Genomic DNA, 22221 nt, shown 5'->3' with positions numbered 1-22221 from the left:
GGAAAGTGTTCAGTCTTTTGGCCTTTTACATGGTGGGGGTGTGGAGGATATAGGTAGGTACTAACCCACATACCAAATGAAGTTTTCTCTTAACTTAAACGTGTGCTTAAATAACTCCATGTAGCTCTTAGTAACTAAAAAAAAATCGGAACTGTAGGTATACGTCACAATAAGCATGTGACCATAATTTTCTTGAGAAGTTTCATGCCACTGGGACAATTATAAGAATGTAGGTGAATACATACTACTGCTTTCTTTCTTCTCTCTTTCCTATTTTTTACTACTTTGGGTTATTTCCCTGAGATCAGATTCAATTACTCTTTATTAAAAACTTTTTTATTTTTGCCAGGCACTTTAATGTACGCTTCTTCATAGTTATCTTGGGTGGTAAATGTTTTTATAATTTTTATAAAAATGCAAAAATACTAAGGATCCAAGAGTTTAAGTAATGTGACCAAGGTTACACATCTAGTAAGTAGTGGCCCCTGGATTCTAGATCCTGTGCCCTTTCCAGTATTATTAGGAGGATGTATGGTATAGAGGTTAGGATTGCCATGGAGTCCTGCTGGACACAGGTTTGAATCTCAACTTTATGTGGGAAAAAATTTTTTTAACACCTCTGGGCCTTGGTGTCCTTATGTATAAAATATTATTAATAATCATATCACCTTCCAGTCATGTTTGTTACCTAGCAAAAATAAAAGTGCTTAGATGTGTATTTGGCACATTCTTGATTTTTGATCAATTATTGATGACTATTATCAAATACATATTGGACATTTACTGTATTATGGTCATTGTGTACTAGGACTTGGGCATATAGCTTCTACTTAGAATCTGGTACTGAGAAAGACTTCTTGAAGTTTAAAGGAAGTATATGGTGCTGTGAAGGCATTTAAAGGAGAAATGTAACCTGTTCTGGATGAGAGAAATTTTGAAATCTGGTGGATAGGTAGGAATTAGAAAGGGGTGTGTGTGTGTGTGTGTGTGTGTGTGTGTGTGTGTGAGAGAGAGAGAGAGAGAGAGAGAGAGAGGGAGGGAGGGAGGGAGGGTGGGTGGGGGCAGGGAGAGAGACAGACAAACAGACGAGACTGTTTCAAGCTAGGGAAATAGACCATACCAATCCAGGAGAGCCTAGTGTATTCCTGGACCTGAGAAAAGTCCACTGTGAGAGGAAGTACTGTTAAGACTGACTGGAGAGAGAGGCAGAGGCCAGAGTAAGCAGAGCCTGCAAGGAAGGTCGTGAAAAGTACTCAGATGCATTGTGTCAGTGAATAATTATGAGGCCGTATTACTTCTCTCTGCATTCTCAGATTAGTACGAGCTTCTAACAGGATAGATAATAAACTCCCTATTTCCACATTTTTTTAAATTGACGTGTAGTTGACATCACATTATGTTAGTTTCAGGTGTACAAGGTAATGGTTGGATATTTGTATATTGTGAAATGATCACCATGGTAAATCCAGTGAACATCCCTCACCACATATAGTTATACATTTTTTTTTCAGATGATGAGAACTTTCCAGATTCACTCTCCTGGTTTCAAATATACAGTCCAATATCATTAACTGTAGTCTCCATGCTGTACATGACATCCACATGACATTCATTTTGTAACTGGAAATTTGAACCTTCTGCCCTCCCTTCACCCATTTTGCCTACGTACTGCCCTCTTACCCCTACTGCCTCAGGCAACCACCAGGCTGTTCTTTATACCCATGGGCTCAATTTGTTTGCTTTTATATCCCATAGCTGAGCTCATATGGTATTTATCTTTTTCTCTCTGACTTATTTCACTTAGCACAATGCTCTCAGGGTCCATCCATGTTGTCCAAAGGGCAAGATTTCATTTTTTATGGCCAAATAATATTACACACACACACACACACACACACACACACACACACACACCACACCGCTTTTTATCCATTCATTCATCCATCTATGGACATTTAGATTGTTTTCATGTCTTGGCTCTTACAAATAATGCTGCTGTGAACGTGGGGGGAGTGGTATATGTATCTTTTCAAATTAGTGTTTTCATTTTCTTTGGGTAGATACCCAGAAATGAAATTGCTGGATCATTTCTAATTTTTTGAGGAACGTTCTTACTGGTTTCCATAGTGGCTGAAGCAGTTTACATTCCCACTAGCAGTGCACAAAGGTTTCCTTCGCCCCCCCCCCCACACCAACACTTATTATTTGCCTTTTTGATGATAGTCATTCTAACAGATGTGAGGTGATACCTCATTGTAGTTTTGATTTGCATTTCCCGGTATGAGTGATGTTGAGTATCTTTTCAGGTACCTATTGGTCTTCTGTATGTCTTCTTTGGAAAAATGTCTATTCAGATCTTATGCCCATTTTTTAATTGGATTGTTTGTGCTTTTGCTGGTGAGTAGTATGAGTTCATTATGTATTTTGGACGTTAGCCCCTTATCAATTACATGATTTACAAATATTTTCTCCCATTCAGGAAGTTGTCTTTTCATTCTTTTGATCCTATTTACATATTTCAGTGCTTTAAACTGTTAAAAGTTAAACTGGTATTAACACAAACAAATCCACTAGATCAAGAAAATTAAAAAAAAATGGTGTTTAGTTTGGAAGGAGGCAGTATTACTGGCGAATGAGAATAACATATTTCAGTGGAGCCATTTTTAAAAAAAAGAATTTAATTAGTTTCGGAATATAACATCCTTCCTGGTGGTTTCAGATGGCTTTATTTATTCATAAATAACTCTACTTGTTGATTTAGCCTCTTTTATCACATGAATGCTTCATTAAACAACTGGCGCTTGCTCATTAGAGCCGAGTGGGGCTGTGTTCAACCAGGTGGTGAAGTTGAGAGTACATGGCTGTATTTAACAGTAAAGGCCATTTATTTGGCCTTTTGCCATCTGGAAACTCTAGTTAGTATTTCCCAATATAAATCTTCAGTCTGCTAACCAGACAGATACTGGCACTCAGCTACAGTGTCATGATGTGAGAAAGGCCTACCAAAATATAAACTAAATTACGCTGTAATTTATTTAGAAAACAAAGCAAAACTAAGCCCGGGAAGAAAAGTACATTCTTCCTACCCTAGTCATTGTCCAGGTATAAAACCTAGATGTTCAGAAGTTCTTTAGAAAACTAAACAGCAAGGAATTTTGATTTTTTTCCTTCTGAAAGCAGCTAGTCACTGGCAAGTTCAAATTTGGCCAGAGGGTTATTTCTGTAATAAAAGGCAATCCTGAAACACTGAAAAAATAGCTCATAGACTGTCCGTTTTCTGTCCCCATGCCTTGCCCTGTCTCTAAACAGGGATTTCTGGAATTTGAAAGCCTGGAGATTTTTTTTTAAGTCCTTCATATAACCTTTGGGGCATTAATATTCATTTTAAAATTACACTTCTCATTCCTAGGACCCACAAAGGTTTACAAAGTATGTCTGTTCATCTGTTTTCTTTAAATCGAGTTGAATACAAATCTGAGAGTCCCTTTTTACCCCTGTAGCAGGAAATTTAATATCAGTTACTACTGGGGCTCCCCACAGGTAGATCTCTTACAGAACCCAAACACTGGGGGACCCCTCTGGTCTTCCATGGAGTAACTACCGCATTCCCCACGTTTGAACCTGCAGGTCCTTTGAAGTCTTGCTCTGCAGCTTCCCTGCCTCACGGAGCAGAAGGAGTCTTGGAATGACAGGGCCCCAGTGTCCAGAGCAGCCATCCCGTTTGAAGCACTGCTATTTCCCTTGGCCTCTGAGGAAAGTAGAGCAGGGGTCCCCTCTTCTGCAGGAACTTGGCCAGCTTCCATGCCCTTCCCAGGAGCCCTTCTTCTCCTTTCGCAAGCTCAAAGTGGGGCCCTCCCAGCTCCTCTCTCTCAGGATAGTTTCCTCAGTGAGCACAGGCTTTCACTACAGAGACAGGAAGCCTGTTGTCTTCAGTAGTTTCAGCTTTCCACCTTGCACAAGGCTGTGAAGTTAGGAACTAGAGAGGATTTGACAAAGACAGGCTTAGAAGGGGAAGGGGAGAAGAAGGAATGAAACAGCTTTTAATGTTTCCACTTGCTGCTTGCTGTAGTCAACATTTGTCCTGTTAACGTCTGGCCATCCTATTTTGAATAGTATTTCTGTATTTGGAGAAATTCCCACATTATGAGTCCACTTCCCACTGTTAGACGTGTGAACTCAAATTTCCAGCTTCTTGTGTAGCTTGGCCTTTGGCTCTCCAGTCAGATGCACATGGATGAGACCACGATTTGGAAGAGAGCAGAGTGAGAAACGACCTCTGTGCTGAGCATGGATAACTGCAGAAGAGGATGGCTTTGGTGGTCCATAGTGTTGTCGGGTGGAGTGCCAGACAGAGAACTGATACCGTTAGTCATTGCAGTAGGGTCCTGGCATTTAGGGTTGGTGACAGGGACAGCTGTAGCAGTGTTCTCTCAAGCCAGTTGTACAGCACAGTTTTGGATATTTTCCTAGAAGTTTAATCCTTGAGCTTGTTTCTTTAGCCATTTCGGTGGTTCTGAGAGCTCCCCAACAATCCTCTTTTTTTTTTAATTAAAGAAGATTGATTGGGGTACAATTTACATACAACAAAATCCCCCCCTTTTAGGTACACAGTTTGTTGAGTTTTGACCAGTGTTTGCAGTCTTCTAATAGCCAGCACAATTGTGATGTAGAAAATTTCTGTCACTCTCAAAGTGTCCATTCATGCCCCGTGCGGTCATTCTCCATGCCCTTTCCCCTCTCCACCTTAGCTCTAGCCCCAGGCAACCACTGGTGTGTTCTGCTCCTATACTTTTATTTTTTCCATTATACAGAATTTTTTTAAAAAATGGGTACATATTATATATAGTCTTTTGTTTCTGGGTTCTTTAACTTAGCATAATGGCTCTGATATTTATATTGCATGCATCAGTAGCGTGTTCTCTTGTTTCTCACAAGTTTTTTATCCATCTGTAAGTTGATGGACATTTGAGTTTCCAGTTTTTTGCCTTGTGGATAAAGATGCTGTGAAAATTTTGCACATAGGTGTTTCGGTGTTTTTACATCTCTTAGATGAATACTTAGGACTGGAATTGTTGGATAGTATGGTTAAGTACATATTTAACTTTGTTAGAAACTGTGAAAATATCCCCAAATATATGTACCACTTTGCAGTCCTCCAGAAAGGTATGAAAGTTCGAGTTACTCTGCATTCTTGTCCACGCTTGGTATTGTCAGTCAGTTTAACTCATTGTAGACATACTGCCTTGTGATTTTAATTTCCCTGTTGACTAATGAAGTTGAAATTCTTTTCATGTTATTACCCATTTGTGTGTTTTCTCTGGTGCATTTAAAAATTGGGTTCTTATTGAATGGTAAGATCTGTTTCTGTATTATAAATACAAGTCTTTGATGTGTTTTGAAAGTAATTTCTACCAAAATATGGCTGGTATTGTTATTTTTTAATAATGTTTTTTGAAAACAAGAAATTATTAATTTTGAAAGTCTAATTTATTATTATTTTTATTAACTTGTTTTATTTTTTATTTTTTTAAATTTACATCCAAATTAGTTAGTATATAGTGCAACAATGATTTCAGGAATAGATTCCTTTGTACCCCTTACCCATTTAGCCCATCCCCCCTTCCACAACCCCTCCATAACCCAAAGTTCTCCATATTTATGAGTCTCTTCTGTTTTGTCCCCCTCCTGTTTTTATTTTTGTTTCCCTTCCATTATATTCATCTGTTTTGTCTCTTAAAGTCCTCATATGAATGGAGTCGTATGTTAGTCTTTCTCTGACTAATTTCACTTAGCATAATACCCACCAGTTCTTCCATGTAGTTGCAAATGGCAAGATTTCATTCTTTTTGATTGCCGAGTAATACTCCATTTTGTGTGTGTGTGTGTGTGTGTGTGTGTGTGTGTGTGTGTGTGTGCACGCGCACGCACATATACCACATCTTCTTTATCCATTCATCCATCGATGGACATTTGGGCTCTTTCCATACTTTGGCTATTGTTGTTAGTGCTGCTATAAACATGGGGGTGCATGTATCCCTTCGAAACAGCACACCTGTGTCCCTTGGATAAATGCCTAGTAGTGCAATTGCTGGGTGGTAGGGTAGTTCTATTTTTAGTTTTTTGAGGAACCTCCATACTGTTTTCCAGAGTGGCTGTACCAGCTTGCATTGCCACCAACAATGCAAAAGAGATCCTCTTTCTCTGCATCCTTACCAACATCTCTTGTTGCCTGAGTTGTTAATGTTAGTCATTCTGACAGGTGTAAGGTGGTATCTCATTGTGGTTTTGATTTGTATTTCCCTGATGATGAGTGATGTGGAGCATTTTCTCATGTGTCGGTTGGCCATCTGGATATCTTCTTTGGAGAAGTGTCTATTCATGTCTTTTGCCCATTTCTTCACTGGATTATTTGTTTTTTGGGTGTTGAGTTTGATAGGTTAATAATTCATGCATTTTGTATCCAAAGAAGTATTTTCCAAATTCAGAGTCATTAAGACTTTCTTTCATGTTTCCTTCCAGAAATTTTATGCTTTTACTCTTATATTTAACTCTTCAATCCATTTCGGGTTAACCTTATAAAGGTGTAAGGTAAAGGTAAATCTAATATTTTTGTATCTGGAAGTCCAATTTTCTAGCACTATATTTTGAAAAGCGTATTCTTTCCCACTTGACATCTTTGTTGGAAATAAAATGGCCACATACATGTGGTTCTATTTCTGGACTCTCTATAAGTCTGTCCTTATGACAACCCAACGCTATCTTGATCACCTTAGCTTTATTGAATGTTTTAAAATCAGGTACAGCAAGTCCTCAAACTTTTTTTTCCTTTTCAAAATTTGGCTATTTTGATCTTTGCTTTTACATGTATATTTTAGAAACAGTTTGACACTTTCTACAAAAGAGCTTACTGGAATATTGATTAGAATTTTATTACATTAGTAGATGACTTCAGGGAGACTTGACAGCAGTATAAGGTTTGATTAATGGCCGTGGTTTATCTCTTCATTTATTTAGGTCCTTTAATTTCTCTCAGCAAAGCTTTGTTATTTTCATTGTATAGATCTTACAGATATTTCATTAAAGTTATCCGCAAGGGTTTTATCTTTTTGATGCTACTACAAGTGGTATTATTTTTACAATTTTAATTTCCAAAATTTCATTGCTACTGTCTAAAAATGTAGTTGGTATTTGTATATCAACCTCGGTTTTTGCAACCTTGTTAAACTAATTAATTAAAATTTGTTGCTTTTTTGTAGATTTATTAGAATTTTTAATGTAGATGATTGTGTTATCTACACATAAATACAATTTTACATTGTTTCTTTCCAATCTATATGCCTTTTTCTCCTTATCCTTGCCTTAGTGCAATGGCTAGGACCTCTGTGTTGAACAGACCTGGCAAGATCAGACATCCTTATCTTGTTTCTGATCTTAAGAAGAAAACAACTTTAGCCATTTATAAAAGTTGTTTTTTTTTTTAAATCATTAATATGATGTTAGCTGTTTTGTTTTGGTTTGGGTTTTTTTGTAGATACTTTTTACCAGTTTGTGGAAGTTCCTTTTATTCCTTGTTTGAAGAGAGTTTTTGTAATGAATATTTTATAATGCATAGACATTGACTTTTGTCACCTTTTTCTGTACCTATCAAAAAATTATATAGTTTTCTTTTTTAGTATATTGACATGGTAAGTTATATTGATTTCAAATATTGAGTGAACTTTGCGTTCCTGGGGTAAACATCACTTTTGTCATGATTAATTATTCTTTCTGTATATTGCTGGATTCAATTTGCTAATATTTTAAGGACTTTTATGTCTATGTTTAGAAGGGATGTTAGTCTGTAATTTTCTCTGCATGTATTGTCTTTGTTGGATTTTGGTATCAGTGTAATTAATGTTAGCCAGCTTCATAAACTGAATTTTTTTTTTCTGGAAGAGTTTATAGATAGAATTGGCTTTATTTTTTCATTAAATGTTTGGCAGAGTTCACCAATGAAGCTATTTGGGTCTGGTGATATCTTGGTGGGAGGATTTTGAAATGCAAATGAAATTAATTTTCTTTAATGGTCAAAGGGCTCTTCATGCTGTCTTTGTCTGTTAGCGTGAGCTTTGGTACTTTGTCCCTTTCAGGAATTTGTTAATTTCATCTGTGTTACCAAACATGTTAGTATTAAGTTATTTATAATATCCCTTTATGATTCTTTTACTGTCTCTAGAATCTGTGGCTATGTCCCCTCTTTCATAGCTGTATCTTCTCTTTCTCATTCTTGAGAAGTTTGGTTGGAGATTTATCAATTTTATTGACCTTCTCAGAGAACCACCTTTTGATTTCATTGATTTACTCTATTATCATTTTCATTGAATTCTTCTCTTTGTACTTTTCTTCTTTTAACTTGCTTTTGGTTTAATTTGCTTTTTACTTTCTTAAGGTGAATGCTTAAGTTATTGATTATAAGCCTTCTTTTTATATGAGCATTTAGATGCTATTAATTTTTCTCTAAGTGGTCTTTGTTTCTCATAAATTTTGAAATGTTCTATGTTCATTTTCATGCAATTGAAAATATTTTCTTATTTTCCTTGTAATTTCACCTTTGAAGTGAAGTATTAGAAGTAGGTTTTCATGAATCTTTGATTATTTTCTAAGTTTTTATTGAATTCTAATTTTATTCACATTCTTTGTATGATTTTAATTCTTTTAAATTTGTTAAAATTTATTTTGTAGCTTAGACTATTGTCTGTCTTGGTGGATGTTCCATGTGTGCTAGAAAATAATGTGTATTCTATGATGTTGAGTAGAGTGTCTTAAAAAACTCAGTTATGATAAATTCATTGGTAGTATTGTTTAGGTCTTCTGTATTTTACTGATTTTTATCTATTCTATGAATTTCTTCTATGTTATTGTTAATGACAGAAGAGTGTTCCAATCTCTCAACTATGATTGGTATTATTTTTCTCCTTTCAGTTCTATCGGTTTTTGCTTCATGTACTCTGAAGCCCTGTTGTTAGGTACATACACAGGACTATTATGTCCTTGATGAATTGATGCCTTCATCATTATTTAATGTCCCTCTTTATTCCTACTTCAGTGACCTAGCTCTTCTCTCTTCACATACTGCTGCTTTTTCAAGCTCTCTACCAAGAAGGAAGGTCCTCCTTGATTTGCCAGGCACCATTGTGTTTGGCAGTATCTTTGGACAGGATCTCATGACAGTTACCTCACAAACAACTGTCCAGTCTATAGGTGACTGTTTTGGTCAGGTGCCCATTCCTGGTACAATCACTTGTCGTCAGGATGTGAATGAGATCCTGTGTCACAAACCATGGTAACCCGTGTGTAAGGAATTGTCTCATTCTGCTTTCCCTGAAGGGAATTGTGGCTATGGTAGCTGTCATAGCATCATGTCCCATCATAACATTGCAAAACCTGGTTCTGCTTTTATGGCTTGCTTCTGTAAACAGTTAGTTATAATCACATTACTCACTTAGTTTTACAGAAAGGATTGCAGACACAAATGCCCACAAGAGTCAGGCGGGTATCCTGACTGAGTAAAGTGGGTCATATTGTAGAGTAATAAGGGTGATGGGGATTGTGACAATGTGGAGAGCTCATGCTTTGTCTAACGGGCAGCAGTGATCAATTGTTGTGTGAAATTGCAGGCCCAATGTTACTGACTTTTACAATTTTTCAAGGTAAGTTGGTAATGTAGAGTTTTGTGTTATTTAATTGTAAGTGATTCAAAGTATTTAAAAACTTGGCGTCATATAATATAGGCCAAACAAAATATGTATGTAAATGGTCTGTCACCTTGCTGGGCTGTGGTCATCCCTGTAAAGAGAATTGCTAGTGGAATAGAATACCTATTCCCAAAGCCATATGTAAAGTCAGGAGAGGGCAATAATAGTGGGAGACTTGCTGTAGAGGATTCTGATCAAGTGTTAGGAGCTCTTGTTGAGGAAATGTCACTCACCTAATAGATGCAGATGTATATACTTTTTGATTATTTGAAGAGTGATAGTGTAGACCATGAGCATTGGTTTAGTACAGGGTTTTGGGCTCCCTCTGTCTCATCTCTGGGTCTGCTCTGAGGAAATCATTTCAATACCCAGATCTCCTGGCATGCTATTTGCCCTTAGTATGGTCCCCAAGGAATGTTTGTGGTTGAAAAGGAGACGGTAATGACAAGGCACTGTAATAATACCTGAAGGGAACCGTAAAACCATAGAAATATAATACGGTAATACTATGAGTCATGGACTCTGTAGGAGTATTCATTGCTTTAGCCAGAAGATAAGGATATGTGAGTTTACAGTAGCTTGCCTTTGTGTACCAACAGTAAAGTATATTGTTTGATATGGCATCAAATGAAGTAGAGATTTGCCAGTGATCCTATAGATTTATTAATATAGATGACCAGTGCATAATGAAGCCATCTACATTGATCAAATTAACCAGATATTTATTCTTCATTTAGTTTAGTACTGTGTTGATGGCCAAAATATAATTTAATGTCAACTAATATAAACATTATTTTTTTTAGTTCAGATGGCAGTTTAAAAATCATATAATAATAATGGTAGATTATTTAATGAAAATTTGGGTACAGTATGAGGAGAAAGTGATTTGTTTTAAAAACCACTACAATATTAGGGACTTATGCTATTCCAACGTTTCCTTCAGAAAACATAGAATATGGAATTTTTATTTTTTTTGAAATTTACTTCAGTCTCATGGAACGACAGAACTGAATTTGCGTAGGTTAAATGAATTTTATATTATGTCTATTTAAATGGAAGAAACAGCACTTATGAAATTGTAGGGGAATCATATAAGTCACAATTAGCACTTTGTGACTGCTGATATTAATATTTTGGGTGACTGGACAACATAGTCCTCCCAAATATCATCCAATCCTTTTGATGCTTTGTTGACTATATTCCCAGGGGGAAGTGTTCTGGCCTTTGGGCTGATCCTGAAACATGCGTACATGCTCCCCAGGTATCAGTGAATACTGTTTTGAAATCTCAGTAGGATTGCTCTGGCCAGTTCTCCTCCTGAACTTCAGGTGTTCTGGCTCTGATGGGTGTTGCAGGTGACATTTCATGTTCTTGGAGTCTGCAGATCACTGTGAAATATCCTTTGTCTATCCCTTGGCTGCTATGTGGTGTGGATGATCCCTCTTAAGCCTTCTGAGGATTTTTTGCTGCCAGTTTCTTTTCCTCTAATGTGTAATTCTTGGTCTGAGAGAAATGTGCATTTCTCTCGGTTTTAAATCTTGAGAGGGGCCTAAAGAAAGAGTATAGACAACTGTTATTTATGATTTCAACTCCTCAGAGGAAACGGGGCCATGTGCTTTATGTCTTTCTTATTTAATTGCTTAGAGTCATTCAGAATTCATGAGTTGACTTAATTTTTCTTGGGTGAAAGTACTAAGAAAAGATTCAAGCCTGCAAAATGCTGCCAAAACAGCTCTTAAATTATACATTTCTCATGTAAATATTGCAAATTGTAAGGTATTTTAAATGAATTTTTAATCTAATAGTTAGCATTAAAGTTTAAATTCCTGCCTAGAATTTCAAACATGGAAATACACTCTAAAAGGAAATGGGTTTTTTAGTTGTTTTTTTAATAAGATAGAAAAAAATTAATCATTTAAAATGTGAAAAAATACCCATTTCCTTCCTTCTTATTTTTACTCTTTCTAAGAAATTTTAGGTTGTACTCAGTTTAGTCCGTATGTTAAGTAGGAATTCTGAGACCGTTCCAAAGCAACTTTATCATCCCGATCTCTTTATATTTATTCAAGATCCAGTTCTTCTTTTCCTACATGAAAACATAAGCAGGTTACACAGTTTTTTTTCTGATCACTCTGAGTTTAGAAATAAAGCAAAACAAGAAAAGTCAATTTATATACAGATATCTATGTGTAGTTTCTAGAATGCTGGTGATCCGCCCTTTAGGAAGTCAGAGGTCTACCCCCAGCTTCATTGTGGTGAAGTCTCCTCAGCCCGCTAGGATGGAATCCAAGATCGCCCTGCACCAGTTCTTAGTGTGTTCACCTCTGATCCATTGGAAACTCTCAGATGTCCTTGGCCCTGACACATTCCAGGAATTTAGGCCCTGTTGTTGAGTGGGCATGGGATGGGACTGAAGCTCTAACAAGGAAGTCTCTCAGAGTCTCTTTACAGATGTTCACTTCTGACCCGTTTATTCTTTGTGTAGTTGTAAAAGTTAGGTAGCCTGTTTTCAGCCATTTTCTTTGTGTAAGTCCTTTAGGATAGTTTATCTTAAAACTTGCTCTGGTATCTGGTATCTTAATATACGATGTTTTATGGTCTTGGGTGACTTTCTGTTCCATAGAGAATTCTGGTAGCTAGAGAGCATAACAGCCTTTTTATGTGAAATGTTCCTATCTGTAAGATACTGAGAGTAGAAGAGATATAATTACAAATAAATTGAGTTTATGTCACTCAGTTATCAGTTTTATTGGTAAGGAAGTATCTCTTCAGTCTCATCTTAATACAGGCGATAACATTATCATTTGTTTTCTGAGATGTGATCTGTGGGAGAGTTTGGTATAGCAGACATCGTACTGTGGGAAGTCAGAAGACACAGGTCCAAGTCTTAAGACCTTTGACAAGTCTGTCTCTTTGGACCCTACTGTGGTCTCTTGCATGGAAACTGAAGGAATTAAATTAGATCCATTCAGTAACATGTATTTATTAAGTTCTTAATTATGTGCTTAAAGTAATGGAGTTCTCAGTGGACCTCCAGTATACTGGTGAAGATATTTTAAGTAATAAGTATGAATACTAATGAAAGTGTGATCACAAGTTTGGATAGTGTTCAGAATGAAAGGAACATTGCTCTATGACACCCTGACCTCGACTGGGGGGTCAGGAAAGGCTCTTTTGTGAAAAGTAACACATGAGCTAATAGGAAGGATGAGTAGGAGGTTACTAAGTAAAGGATTGAGGTGTGGATTAAATGAGTGTGCGTGTGTGTGCACATGCACATGTGTTTGTAAATAGTGCTAAATGTGGGCTTGGCTTATGGTCTGTGTTGTATGTAGTATATGTTAATAGCAGTAGTAGTAGTCATGGTTGTCATCATCAGCTGTCAGCCTCTGTTACTGCCCTTATTGTCATACCCTTTTGATGAGGATGTGATGGTAACATTTAGCCCTATTTTTCAGAGGAAGCAACTGAATCAGAGACAAAGTGATTTACATGGGGCCACACAGCTAAGCAGATGAAATTGCCAGATTTCAAACTAGATCTCTGCACCTTCAAACTCATACTTTTCTTCTCTCTTCTCTCTTATTTCTTCTATAGCCGTGTCTGTACTTGAGACTTCAGAGTTAATCTTCTGTAAAATGGGAAGTAGATGAAGTCAGTCTTCCATAACTTCTACCAACCCAGCGGCTTGTCTCTGCTAGTGGACCTGCTCCCGTCCCCTCAGCTCCCATCCTGTCCTATGGATTTACTCTTCCTTTACTCAGCTCCTAACCTATTTTGCTAGTTTCCTCCGTCAACACCTTTCTCTTTCATTCTTAGTTTATGTTGGCCATTTTTTTTCTTTTTAAAATGTGTATGAAAGATTGTGTGAGATCACCTTGGAATTCATGAATTGAGAGTGGAAGGTACACATTATCCTGTATTGTTTAAAGGGGACACATTCCCTTCACTTCTTGGAGGATTACCTGGGGAAGGAAAGGATGAAGGTTTTGTTGCTAGTTTGGCTTCTACACTTACTCTAAAACCATGTAACAACTATATTGCCCTAACCTGCTTCTACCTTAGAAGGTAGCTTATTCCCCTGTTCATTGCTGTTCCATGATCAACCTTCCTTGTTGGCCTTGACACTTAACACTTGAGTTTCTTTCAGTTTTCCTTTTTAAAACTGAGAGACTTTCCCTAATATTTTACTTAGAGGCTTTTCCTGATGTTATAAACTGCTTTGTATCCTATCACAGATGGCTTATTTTTTGAAACATTTTATCCTGCAAATTTAACTCCTGAGAACATCATCAGACTCTATGTGAAGAACATGAAGTTCTATAGGAGGAAGGTGTTATGTAGATTTATTTATTTTTTTAATGATTTGTAATCATAGCGATATGTTATTGTGTTACTTTTTTTGGAGAATTGAGATAATATCACTTCAAAGTAAAACAATTTGAGATACTGCCATGGTCTTAATGTATTTTTTGTGATTAGAATAGCTTCTCTCTTGGATCTCCCTGGCCTGTTTTAATCTCCTGTTAGCCCTGTACTGTTCTATAGTCCCAGGGGGGACAGGCATTCTTTTTAGAAGAGATAAAAGTTGATTTTCACTTCCCAGGATTTGATTCTGATAGATCACTATTTTCTTCTTTTAATTTTAACAGTTATTGAGATAGAATATTTATTCCACAAAATTCACACATTTGAAATATAAAATTCATTTATTTTTTGGAAATTTATAGAGTTGTACAACCATCATAACAACCCAGTTTTGGAAGTTTTCCATCACTCTAGAAAGTTGCATATAACCTATTTGCATCAATCCCTCATCCCTCCTCTCTAGCCCCATGCAACAACTGATTTGCTTCTTGTCCTTATAGATTTGCCTTTTCTGGAAATTTCACGTAAATAGAATCATACAGTATATTAGTGTTTTGCATATGGCTTCTTCCACTTAGCAAAATGTGTTTGAGAAGCTCATCCATGGTGTGTCAGTAACTTGTGAGTAGTATTTCATTGTATGGATATACCACATTTTGTCCACCAATCAGTTGATAAGATATTTGGTGATGTGATATTAGTACTGCTACCATGAACATACATGGTCTTGTGTGACATATGTTTTCACTTGGGTAGATTACTGGGGTGGAATTGCTGGGTTGTATGGTAAGTTTATGGTAAACATTTTAAGAAACTGAAACTATTTTCCCAAGTGACTGTTCTATGTTACATTCCCACCAGCAATGAATGAGGATTGTAGTTTCTCTACATTCTTGTAAGCTCTTGGTTTTGTCTTGATGATAGCCATTCTAGTGGTTTTAATATGCAGTTTCCTAATGAGTAATAATAATGTTGAGCATATTTCCATGTGCTTATTACTTTTTGAAATAAATGTTTATTAAAGTATTTTATGCATTTTAATATTAGGTTGTTTGTCTTTTCATTATTGAGTTGTAATAGTTCCATATATATTATATATTGGAGTCCTTTATCAGATATGTGAATTACAGATATTTTTTTCCCAGTCTGTACCTTGGCTTTTTATTTTCCTAATTAAATGTTTTGAAGTACAATAGTTTTTAAAATTTTAACAAAATCCAACTTTTTAATTGTTTTCTTTTATGATTTATGGTACTTGTGACATATCTAAGACCTCTTTGACTAACCCACAGTCACAAAGATTTTCTTCTATGTTTATTTCTAGAAGTTTTATAGTTTTAGCTGTTATGTTTAGGTCTGTGATACACTTTGAGTTAATTTTTGTGTATCCTGTGAGGTAAGGGTCTGAGTTAACTTTTTGCATATTAATGTCTAATTGTTCCAACACTGTTTATTGAAAAGACTATTTTCCCCCATTTAATTGTCTTATACCTTTGTTTAAAGCATTTTACTATAAATATAAACAGAAGACCATGGAGGAGGGGAAGGAAAAAAAAAGTTAGGGAGGGAGCCAAACCATAAGAGATTCTTAAAAACTGAGAATAAACTGAGGGTTGATAGGGGGTGGGAGGGAAGGGAGATGGGTGATGGGCATTGAGGAGGGCACCTGTTGGGATGAGCACTGAGTGTTGTATGGAAACCAATTTGACAATAAATTTCATATTAAAAAATATATATATATATAAATGTTTATTTCAGAACTCTAAATCCTGTGCCATTTATCTGGTGTTCTGTCCTTATGCTAGTACCACAGTGTCTTGATTACTATAACTCTATAGCAAGTTTTGAAATCAGATAGTGTGAATTCTGCATATTTGTTCTTATTTTTCAATATTATTTTGGCTATTCTCGTTTTTTGCCTTTCCATGTCTGCTAGAATTAGTTTTTCAGTAGCTACAAAAAGCCTACAGGGATTTGAATTGGGATTGCTCTGAATCTATAGGTCAGTTTAGGGAGAATGGAATCTTCTAATCCATGAACATTGCATATCTGTCCATTTTTGTGCTTATTTGATTTCCTTCATTAGCGTCTTACAGTTATTAGTGTTTATTTAAAAAAATTTTTTTTAACGTTTATTTATTTTTGAGACAGGGAGAGACAGAGCATGAACGGGGGAGGGTCAGAGAGAGGGAGACACAGAATCTGAAACAGGCTCCAGGCTCTGAGCTGTCAGCACAGACCCTATGCGGGGCTCGAACTCACGGACCACGAGATCATGACCTGAGCCGAAGTCGGCCGCTCAACCGAGTGAGCCACCCAGGCGCCCCCAGTTATTAGTGTTTAGATCTTGCACATATTTTGTTAGATTAATATGTAAGCATTTAATTTTAAGTGTGCTATTATTGATGCCTTTAAAAAAATCATTTTATTTCTCATCCGTCCTCACCATTTCAAGTTTTTTTTTTTTTAATGTTTGTTTATTATTGAGAGACAGAGATAGAGCATGAGCATGGGAAGGGCAGGGAGAGAGGGAGACACAGAATCCAAAGCAGGCTCCAGGCTCTGAGCTGTCAGCACAGAGCCCAACATGGGGCTCGAACTCACAAACCTTGAGATCATGACCTGAGCCAAAGTCTGCCGCTTAACCAACTGAGCCACCCAGGCTCCCTGTCCATTGCAAGTTTTGTTCAAACCCTATCAGTTAACTTCTCCCATGTATTTGAATCTGGCCAAATATCTGATATTGTCTTACAAAATAAAGTAAGCACCTGCTAATGTTTTTCATTTGTGGTTTCTAAGAGATAAAGGTAACTGTTTTTATTATTTCAAGTCAATGACTGGTTAGAAGTTGTTTAATAAGATTATTATGTCAGTCTGTTTACATTACTGGTAATGTAAAGCACACAAGCGTTTTCTGAAGAGGTTTGGTCTGTCAGGAAAGGGTGAGCACATAACCTCCCTGTTCTCTGCTTTGCAGGTGTTGCAGCTTCCCTGGAAGTCTCTGAGAGCCCTGGGAGTATCCAAGTGGCCCGGGGCCAGACGGCAGTCCTGCCCTGTACTTTTACTACCAGCGCTGCCCTCATTAACCTCAATGTCATTTGGATGGTCATTCCTCTCTCCAATGCTAATCAACCTGAGCAGGTAGTTCTTTTCCACTTCATGCTGCCTCTCAAATATTAATTTTTTCAGAAGAGGTGGGTAGGAAAGCATCCTGAGTATATATTTGATTTCTAGGTAGGATAAGATGGCACGTTCCGTGTGCCTATGCTGTTTTAAATCCTACTCCTGTGTTATTAGTCAACCATCAGAAGAGATTATCCTCTTTTTAAGAGACTTTCTTGTTTTAACATATGTCAGGGGAATCCTTCTGAAAATTTTACGTAGGAACCTGGAATTTTACCAAAAGGTGTTGCTGATAGGAAAAAGCAAGATAGAAAAAGTAACATATGCTTTGACAGGAAGGGACTGTCAGTAACACAGATGGATGAGAGTACGTTTTAGAGACAGTGATAATATTAAGGAAGTAACATTAGATAGTAGTACTTGGTTTATTTGTCTAATTTCACAAGTGTTTTTAAAATAAACACAGCCAGGCATACTAGCCAGCCTCAAAGAGTCTCAAATAAATTAAGGTACACAAAAATAGAAGCTACTACCTAGTAAACTGTCAATTAGAGGTAAAAGACCCATAATTGGTATTAACTGTTGTAGAAAATAATGCTCAGAAAATTAATGAATTGTAACCACAGTTACGCATTTATTCCCAAAGATAATTTATTACTGTTACGAAGCTTTTCTGCTTCAGTGAGCTTATTACTACCTAAAAATACTTGATAAGCTAAATTTTCTGATATGAATTCAAATATGTATATTTAGAAGCTTCTTTCATTTCTTTAGACCATGGAATTTTTATAATTAATTAGACTGAGCCTCTGAGATCATTTTGTTCAACCTTATCATTTTAGGAGGCAAAGAAAGACTTGAGTGTAGTTGCCCAAATATTTACAGATAGAACTGAAATAGAAGCAAGTTTCTCATTCTCAGCCCACAAGGCTTTTGGCAGCAGCGTTCTGAGTCCTCTCCCCTGAATAGTTAATTTTGATAATAGAAACAGACATAAGAATAGCAATCAGGGATCTGCAACGCTTCTTCTCTCTCATGACTAGTTATGTTCAGGTTGTAGCCATGATCTGTCATCTTGTGACCTGGTAAGCATGAGAATGGCAGTGCTAATTTTTTAAACTTTTTATTTTGGAATTATTTGAATAAAAATATTTATGGGCTGATAGTAAGATTGCACTAAAGACATTTTCTATATTCTGATGAGTTAGACAAGGAAACAGTGTTATTTTAATTTGGTATCTGAGAATTTAGAATCCCCATATACGCCTGTGCACTGATGCTGTAGTAAAGGGTTGGGGACAAGTTTAAGATAAGAAAGTTTTTCAATGTTTGATGCAGTCTACGATCTACCAGATAGTTACTGCTATGTGTTATGTGTCTAGAAGGGAATGTAGTGGCCAGTTTATTTATTTTACTTTCTTTTCCAGGTCATTCTGTACCAGGGTGGACAGATGTTCGATGGTGCCCCCCGGTTCCATGGTAGGGTAGGATTTACAGGCACTATGCCGGCCACCAACGTCTCTATCTTCATTAATAACACTCAGCTGTCAGATACAGGCACCTACCAGTGTTTGGTCAACAACCTTCCAGATAGAGGGGGCAGAAACATTGGGGTCACCGGTCTCACAGTTTTAGGTGAGTGGCAGGATGTTGCAGGCATCTTGGCTTTCCTTATGCTGTGACTGTACTCGAGCATACTTACTTTTGACCATCCTTCTACACTTTCAGTCTGCCAGCATCCTTTTCTTGATTCCTCTCCTATCTGCCCTGCCTGGACTCTGCGTCTCTGTGCTTTTTACGCATAGTCTTCCCATCCCTTTTGCCACTTCTGGTGGCTCCTTAAAGCTTCTTAAATGATTTGTCCTGAAAGTGGAGAAAGGTGGTAAAAAACACAATCACAAGTGGCCTCTCACTTTTCTTCAGTGTTTACAGGACAGGACTTATCATTGAGAGCAAGTTAAGTCAAGAATCACTTATTTTCTGTACAAAGCAGAAGTTTCAGCACACGTGAGAAAAAATGACTGCTTCATGTCCACATAGACTGAGGAGACTCACCGCAGTTCTCGGCTTACCCCTCATGTCCTGGCATAATTTCAGTAAAACATCCTTTTGTCCTCAAAAGCATCCTTTTTGAATGATAAATCATATGATCAATTTGGTCTCAATACTGTATTAAGAGACTGTATAGTTTTAGGGCCTTTTTAAAGGTGGCATAGACAATGTCTTGTCTCACACAGGCACTTTTTCTATTATACAGTATACTTAGAATACGTCATACTAAATTAAGTCCATTCTAAACGTGTTTTGTTTCTCACTTCTGCTGCCTCTAAAATAAAACACTGCCTCCTAAATGCAGTTAAGCTCAGTTCATTGGGGGAGACCTAGGAAGTAGTTAGAGAAGGCTGATACTCTTGATTGTCCTTCATCCTGTTTTTGGCTCAGAATCTCCTCCCTTATTCCTTGGGAAATTCTTGCCCTTTCTTTTCCCTTCCGTTGTTGAGGTACTTGAGGATACCATTTTCCTTCTTTGGGTGAGACTATGCGATAGCCATGGTGCCTTGTTTTCCTCGTCTTCAAACAAAGTAAGAAGACTAAGGACCAGATTGGAGATTTCTATCTTAGAAACACTGTAGTATATTCAGAATTGTGTAATTTTTAATTATGCAGAGGTTTTTACTAAATACAGAGATTTAAAAATACTCAAGTACCGAATATAGAGCACTAATGGAGTTTCAGTGTTTTTCTGATGTTTATACCTGCAAATTAGGTGACTGTCTTCCCACATTATCTAAGTTAATTTTTTCAATTTTTAAAAGAAGAAAAAATCCTTTAATTTTTTTTATAGTTGATGCTACCTTCAAAGAATTATCTTGGGCTTCCTTTATAGCATCATGGTGGCAGTGTCAAAGGCAGTAATTGAGGGGACTGGTTTACCCATCACAGCAAGTAGGATTCTCTGAGATTTTTTACTTTTCCTACCTAATACCCTTTTATGGTTCTCTCTCTCCCACCCCTTCCTTTCCTGGTTTCTCTGTCTACTGCACTTACCTTTTATGCATTTGTTCATTCCTTTTTGAAAGGTTGAACGTATTTCTCGAAAAGTCGTTAGCATTACAAGTATACCATCATTGGATTCAGACTTTACTTCCTCCATCCCCCAACATGAGACTCCAAGCCTTGGGGTTAGCTGATATTTTTATTTGCTTGCATTCTTGCTACAAAGCACCGCCTTCTTCCGTTAGTGTTCTTCTTTCATAATTTTTAAATTTTGTGTCTTTTATGTGCTTATTTGTCTTAATGATTATAAAATGTCCACTGCATTATGATCAAGTAGTAGACACACTTGAACTTGACTCTAACTTCCCCCACCATAAAGCAGAATTTAGCATAAAGTAGGTCTGTCAGGTTTTTGTTTGTAAAGTAACAAAGAATCTTGTCAGGGTCGTCTTACCCAGAGAGTTGCTGGCAGGGTCAGTGGTTGCTCTTCCTTGAAATATCTTTTCTAAAAGTGGCTTCTTTCAGTAATGAAAAAATTTAATTGTGGTAAAATACACATGACCTAAAACTTACCATCTGAGCCAGTGTGTAAGTGTACAGACCTGTAGGGATAAGTACATTCACACTGCTGTGCAGCCACTCTCCAGAACCCTTTTTATCTTACGAAACTAAAACTCTGTGCTCATTAAACAACATTTCCTTCTCCTCCCGGCCATTGGTAACCACTTTCCTATTTTCTGTTTGTATGAATTTGACTACTCGAGGTGCCTCATATAAGTAGAATTATTTATTGTTTGTCTTTTTATGACTGGCTTATTTCACTTAGCATAATGTTCTCAAAGCTCATCCATGCTATAGCACGTTTCAGAATTCCCTTCCCTTTCAAGGCCGAATAATATTTCCTAGTATGTATGTACCACATTTTGTTTATCCATTCATCCATCCATGGATACTTGGCTGTTTCCGTCCTTCAGCTATAATGAATAATGCTGCTGTGAACATGGGTATGCTCAGTCATGTTTCTAAAGGCAGTGTGTGGGCAGGAAGGACCTTCAGCATTCTTCTTCAGAGGAAGGAATGCAAAACGAAGAGCATAAGATTCCTTCAAAGTGTAATGAAAGGATGCAGCCCCTTTTCCATGTTTGCCCCCTGCCAGCTGAAGTTGTGGGCCCTGACTAGTCACTGGCATCACTCACGAGGTAGTCTTCTGGTTATGTGTTCTATAAACATTGTTATCTGAGGTTCCAGTGCACTGAATGTTGATGTCTCCTCCATCATCAGGTGGCTAAATAGTAAATACGTACTCTATTCCTTACTCTTCCTGTTGTAGTTCCCCCTTCTGCCCCACACTGCCAAATCCAAGGATCCCAGGATATCGGCAGCGATGTCATCCTGCTCTGTAGCTCAGAGGAAGGCATCCCTCGGCCAACTTACCTTTGGGAGAAGTTAGACAATACCCTCAAACTACCTCCAACAGCCACTCAGGGTATGTACGGTGTCGCTTTACCCATTTCATTAGTTACCATGCAAAATTCCAATTCTAAGACTCAATGAAATAATTAACTTTAATAGAGTTTGAAAAATAACACGCTGTATCTGTAACTGCTGAAAAAGCTATCTGTATCATTTTGCGTTTTCAGCTTTAAAGAGAAGAAAACATATCCTTTCTCATATGCTGCCGTTATGTATCTCATCCAGTGGTTACTATCTATGGAAATTCTGTTCCATTACAATGAGGATTTAAAATCTCTACTTGGTAGCTTCTTTATAGTGTTAACTGTAAGATGATCCTTGAAGTTTATAACTGAGACCACTTCCTTCTTGAGGCACAACTGACTATTTTAGTATGAGAAACATCAGCACGATCATGAGAGGGTCAATCATCCTGTTTTCAGCCTCAAGTCTAAGTAGAGGAAGAAGATGGGAAAGAGAACAGGAAAAGGCCTCAGATCATGGGAGAACCAGGAGTTGATCACACCAGACGGGTAAAGATGGAGGA

At 37.2% G+C, this 22221-nt stretch overlaps 1 protein-coding gene across 6 annotated transcripts in view; it reads left to right on the top strand.

Moving 5' to 3' along the window:
* Positions 1-22221, top strand: part of IGSF11 (immunoglobulin superfamily member 11) — a 200230-nt gene that overhangs the window by 156964 nt on the left and 21045 nt on the right. For 4 of the 6 annotated variants that reach the window (XM_045036980.1, XM_023260192.2, XM_045036979.1 and 1 more), the window contains 3 exons: positions 17080-17243; positions 18653-18860; positions 21553-21708. In XM_045036980.1, the coding sequence (XP_044892915.1) occupies positions 17080-17243; positions 18653-18860; positions 21553-21708 (528 nt within the window). The remainder of the gene's footprint in view (positions 1-17079; positions 17244-18652; positions 18861-21552; positions 21709-22221) is intronic. The other 2 variants (XM_045036981.1, XM_023260193.2) reach the window with 1 other exon arrangement.

The sequence above is a fragment of the Felis catus genome, chromosome C2 (genome assembly GCF_018350175.1).
Source record: "Felis catus isolate Fca126 chromosome C2, F.catus_Fca126_mat1.0, whole genome shotgun sequence".
NCBI classification, from domain to species: Eukaryota; Metazoa; Chordata; class Mammalia; order Carnivora; family Felidae; genus Felis; species Felis catus.
This window is presented reverse-complemented; position numbering and strand designations above follow the sequence as displayed.